Consider the following 5633-nt stretch of genomic DNA (forward strand, 5'->3'; position numbering starts at 1 on the left):
ATGCATTTCCTGTGTGATTGCAGCAAAACTGTGTACTTAGCCAGAAATTGAGCTTTAGCAGTCCATTCTTCTCTTGCATGACTGATGCAGCAGACACATTTGCAAGACAGGCTTTGTGTTTCCTGAGAAGGTAAATGGATCCAGTTGCTTGAGGCCTACACCCAGACATAATGCTGTGTGTCTTGCTGACTTAGGATCACTTGCACCACGTCAGTGTATTAGTGTTTATAGCTGTGCATGTTGACAGGTTATCTTCTAAAAATGCATTGGTACCTAGGCACTTAAATATGTGGCCTTAGACCACTGCAGCCAGAATACTTTTTTCCCCTCCAAATGATTTCAGAAAATGTTGTATGGCTGAGGCTAAACCTTAGTCAGCATCTTGTGCCAACTGCATGCCTCTGTCTTCTGTGTCAGTAAAGACTGAAGGATGTGCAACTGAGCCAGCCCTGGAACTGTGCCTCTGACTGTGCTTTAAAGATGTGGGAGATAAGTGAAATAAGCAGGTGAAAATCTCCCTTGAAAAATGGTTTTGGCATCCTGGCCACTCCTGGTTTTCTTTGACATGAATGATAGTGATGTAGGAGCACTGCTGTCCTGAGCCTGAGCTTGTTTCTAGGCTGAGACAAAGGTGTTGATGGAAATTACTCTTCTGAGACACACTCTGCTGTGTAATCTACAGTGCTCAATTTGTACTTGAAGACACTGAAATCAGGCAGGTTCTTATAAATCTGAGCTGGAGTACCCTTTGAAAGGGAAGGGATGTGAGGCAAGAGTTCAGTGCTGTAGTGCAGCACTTTGCAAATGCTGTGGTAGGTAGGTGTTCTGAGTGTGCTTAAGCTTGCAAGTAGCAGAGTGAGCTACAAGCTGGGGACAGAGCACAGACTACCCTTGGAGGACAGGCAAAGCTTAATCATTGGTGTGGGAATGAGGAAATTTGGCTAGGTAAATTGTGTAGGTATAGGTCCAGGGCAGGAATAGAATATGGCAGTGCACTTCATCAGTGCTTTCAGGCTCTGAGAACATGTTCCAGGGCCTCATAATAGGTAAAGGTCAAATGCTAATGTTTTTAATCCTCTTTAAACATCTGGAAGGAATCAAGACCATGTTTGCAGTGCATCTACTGACATTTACCTGTCTTTGTTTTCCCTGGTCAACGGTAACTCTAATATTTGTATGGAGTCCTGGAAAGTTATCCTGACTCTTAACAAGGAGAGTTCTTGCTTTGCCTGCTAAGGTCAGCTAACTATCTGTCATTCAGGCTGGCCTGTGTCTTATCTGAGCTGCAAACAGGTTCCTATGGTGGCTGGTTGCCAAAGTGGAAAGAGATTTTTCAGGGATGTGTTGTGGCTCTTAAGTGACTTGAAACTGATTACAAACTTGTTCCTTGACATCTTGCCTCCCTGCCCCCTCTCCTTGTTTATCTTTCAGCACAGAAAGAAATCAGTCATGGCGGGTGATGCCATCATGGTCATGAGAGGCTTGACAAAGCTGAGTAAAGCAATCCTGGAAACCCAAGCAGGACAGCTTCGGCAGGTGCTCCTTGGGGGAGATGCAGTTACCATTGCAAGGACTCTCCAGGCCACTGCTGAGGAACAGTTCAGTTCTGCCATGGGAAAAATACAGGTAAGCAAAGCTCTTTGTACATAGTCTAGTCTGATGTTTGCTTTTCCTCCAGGTATCATTTGGTTTTGTTGTGAGAGTGACTAGGAACTCATATTGTGAATGAGAACCTAACTCTGAAGTGCAGGATTGATAATGCAAATGCTGCAATGCTCTGGAAATTCTTTGTGAACTGTGGTGTGCAGGAGGTGCTTGGGCAGGAATGGGAGGAAAATGTTACTGCAGAGTGTTTCTGTTTCCATTCCTAAGTGTTTAAGATGTGCTGTAAATGAAAAGTGCTCTGTTCACCTCATTGTGTCAAAGATGAAGCTCTCACGAAGATTACTCAGCAGCTTTGTTGTTTAAAGTCTCCTTTAAATTTTAGGCATTGATTACATCTCCTTGACTAAATCAATGATCTCTTGTAGAGTGAATTGGATTTGTCTTGGTTCTGCTTCCTTACTTGGCAGAATTGGTGCATGTGATTTTTTTCAGGATGGCTCAGGGTCAGGTGTTTCTATGTTAATGATTTGCAGCCCAGGCTGGATTTTCAGAACTGATTTTCAAATAAGGAACCTAAGAAAAGCCATACTTTTTTTTTTTTTTTTTTTTTTAAATCAGCTTGTTCTGTCACCAGAGATGAGGATAGATTTATAGGAACTTCACATTTTCTGTGTTGCCATCTCTTGAAAAATTGGGGCTTGTCTGAGAAACTGCTCTTTATTAAAAGTTATCATCCTTTATCATCCTTTAGAAAGACTCTGTAGCTCAGATCATCTGAAGCAGAAACTAGTGGATGACGTTTTGATGGTTTTTATGCAATAAGCTTAGACTATCATGGCAATCTATAGCTTCAGTCCTAGAATCTGGGCCTGTGTTTCCTTGGTTCTGTTTAAGCTTGCAGTAGAACTAACTCGTGCGTTTGTTTATAGAGTTAGTGCTTTGTCTTGCCATTGTCTTTTTTGCACCCAAGAAGAGAGAGTTGATGTTCCCCTGTTTCTCTGCACAAGAGAAGCCCCATGAGCACACGTGCAGAACACTTCCCTGCATTCTGTAAATGAGTTGCAAGAGAAGCTGCTGCCAGAGCAGGGCTTGGTAAGAAATCTCAAGGTACAGCATTTTCTGTTTTGAAGAGAGGAAAGCTTTTGCATTAAGTGACAGGGTTTTAGCTGTCTGATGTGCTTTTATAAATACAAGTATGCAAGTAAAGAGTTCTTCTTGCTTGAAATCATTGGCTAGTTTTGTGGCCACATTACCCATCTGTAAACATATTTCTCCTCTACCCCCTACTGTGATGTTGTAGTTCAGAATAGCATGAGACCTGCTGAATAACAGGAAAGACCATGTTTTGTGGTTAGTGGTTTTTTTTTTCTGTAAGGGAGGGAAATTTAGTGTTTAGGAAAGAGCCTAAAATATGCTGCCTGCCTGCATGACCACAGCAGTATTCAAAATCCTGTTGATTGGCTGTAATAGTCATCAGTTATTCCATGGTATTGCCACTGCCAAGATAGGTAACTAAAACATGTCAAGTAGTAAGTAAACAGGAGACAATACTCTGCTGCTGGCTTTCTTTTATTTACTTATTTATTTTTATTTTGGAAAGTGCTGAGAAATATCTGGAGTTAGTGGGGCACCTCTTGCAGATCAGGACAGAACAGAAAAGACCTCTGAGGAGAAATGTTCTTTGAGTGTTGCTGTGCCTGATGCTGCTATCCTTGCTTCAGGTGTAGAATTTAATTTATTTTGGGAAAAGAACCAGCCCTGCCATAGTTTAGTTGGAAAGGAAAAGAATAAGGAAATGTGCTTTGCAATTGGTAATGTTATGGTCATGGAAGGCTGAGATTACTCTGCCTCTAAGTTGGTATCTGCTATTGGTTTGGGTTTGAAAGTGCCAATGTTGCATGATTAAGGACAGGATGGTAAGAGGGAGCATGGTAGAGGGAAGAACTGAATGTTATGAGGTTAGGTTTTTTGTTTTCCCTCCTAAGTACGTCTTATGTGATACTGCAGCTCCCAGTATTGCTTCTAGTGAGCTCTATATTTAGTGGGCCTCCCTGGCAGCAGTTATGGGTATTTGAGAAGCTGTTAACAAATTTCTCCCATCAGTGGAGTTGAAAGATTGCCAGGGATCCCAGGTGTCCTCAGTGTCTCTTCTTTTTCTCCTTGTCCCTTCCTGTGAAGGTCTGCAGTGCCAGAGTCTCTACAGGTGACTTACTGTGGCAATATGACAGCCAAGCTGCATGCTCATCTCTGAGGGCCATGGATTGGTAGGGAGCAGGTTTTAAGTTCTTTTCTGAAAGTATCACTGTTATTGTTTGCAGGAACTAGGCAAACAGCAGGAGAACTTTGCTGATCTTGGTGAGGATTTTGGGAAAGACTATGACTTCTCAGCCCGAGAACCATCAGATGCTCCAATGGACTTCTCCACTGCCACTGGCAAGCCTCATGCACACAGTGAAGGCCCTGCTTACTCTTACAGGACGAATGGACCTTTTAGAAATGTTGATGAGACTGGAGATTCTGGCATGGGTCAGAAGCCTTTCCCTCCCAAAATGGATGCAAGGTTATTTGGAGGTATTAGAGACCCTGGAAATCCTTTTGCTGCTGCCTTTGGACAAAATAGGGCTTTTCATCAAGACCATTCCTCTGTTGGTGGATTAACAGCTGAAGATATTGATAAGGCCAGACAGGCCAAGACAGGTTCAAACCAGAAACCCTACAAACAGATGGTATGTTGTTTTCATTAAAGAGTCTCAGTACTCTGGTTTCTGTACTGGATTGTCCTTACCTTCTCCTGTGTTTCTCTCATTTCTTCCTCTTCTGCTATTCCCTTTTGTGGAGGCAAAAGAGGGAAGTGTCAGTGCTCATGACCTTTGATCTCCGTGATGTTTGTTCTGTCAATAGCTTTTCAGGCTTTCTTTGTACTTGCCTCCTCTCTCAGATATTCTGATGTGAGAGGTTGTTTAAAAGGCATCTATGGGGTTAGGTTTCAGTTTTGTATTAATTGGAGCTCTCCTTTCATTCACTGGATTATGAGGACTCAGTGTGTTTATCGATACATGTTACAGTAATGAAAGGTCTGTATTTCATCCCGTATTTTGGGGTGAAAGGCTGAGCAGGTGGGGACAGGCTACAAAAGTTTGAGGACTCACCTGAAGAGCCTGCTCCTTGAAAGGCCCTGTTCCTTTTAGCTGTGTCTGTGAGGAATGAATTGAACCTAAGCTCCTATCAGTGGAAGTTGTGGCTTCCTGTATGGTGTCTTGCAGTCCTTCTAGAAGTGGAGGGAATGTTGACCTGAGCATTAGTAGCTTGGAGAGTAGCATAGCTCACAATTGTTACTTTCGTCCTTCATGCCCTTGTGTGAAACAGTGCTGAAAGCCCACAGTAGAACTCAGTGGAGACACTTGCAGTCTACTCTGAGCTTCTGCCTCCTTCTCCAAATCCAGTATCAGATGCTACTGTGGGTTCACTCAGTCAGGATATTGCTTTGATGAAACTGTATGCTTCTGCTGTTCCAGCTGTTGTGCATGGGGACATTATCAGGTTCACAGCACTGGAGACAGCCTTCCATGAATTCTAATTGCATGTGTGGAAGAGACTTTGGGTTAGCATTGCACAGCTTCTCCAAGTTTAAAATATAAGGGCTACTGAGTTGAAGGTAAAAATGGGGTTTCCAAACATGGTTGTCGGCTCTTCTGTCTTTCCCAGCCTCTTGCCCATTCCTCTGTTTAGTGTGTGTTTCAATATTCAGTGTTCAAGAAAAGCTTTCTGTAGCACAGAGTTGTTCAAGTGTGTTTAAAGTTGTTCTCTGACTCTGCAGGTATCTGACCATATGCCCAGTTGATTTGTGGATTTCTTCTTGTTTTCCTTTCCCTCTGTCTCCACTGCAGCTCAGCGAGCGGGCCCGGGAGAGGAAGGTTCCTGTCACAAGGATCGGACGCCTTGCAAACTTTGGAGGTCAGTTTGCACACACCCACATTTGCAATGTCACTGTGCTTGCTTATACTGGCTGGCTGTGCCAGTGCTCCTGC

At 43.3% G+C, this 5633-nt stretch overlaps 1 protein-coding gene across 1 annotated transcript in view; it reads left to right on the plus strand.

Annotated features, from left to right (window-relative positions):
* Positions 1-1449: 1449 nt before the first annotated feature.
* ADCK3 (aarF domain containing kinase 3) overlaps positions 1450-5633 on the plus strand; it is a 33560-nt gene continuing 29376 nt past the window's right edge. Inside the window, exons 1-3 of the mRNA XM_009073113.1 lie at positions 1450-1626; positions 3924-4331; positions 5493-5559. Coding sequence (XP_009071361.1) covers positions 1450-1626; positions 3924-4331; positions 5493-5559 — 652 coding nt within the window. The remainder of the gene's footprint in view (positions 1627-3923; positions 4332-5492; positions 5560-5633) is intronic.

This window comes from Acanthisitta chloris, unplaced genomic scaffold, assembly GCF_000695815.1.
Source record: "Acanthisitta chloris isolate BGI_N310 unplaced genomic scaffold, ASM69581v1 scaffold14134, whole genome shotgun sequence".
NCBI lineage: Eukaryota > Metazoa > Chordata > Aves > Passeriformes > Acanthisittidae > Acanthisitta > Acanthisitta chloris.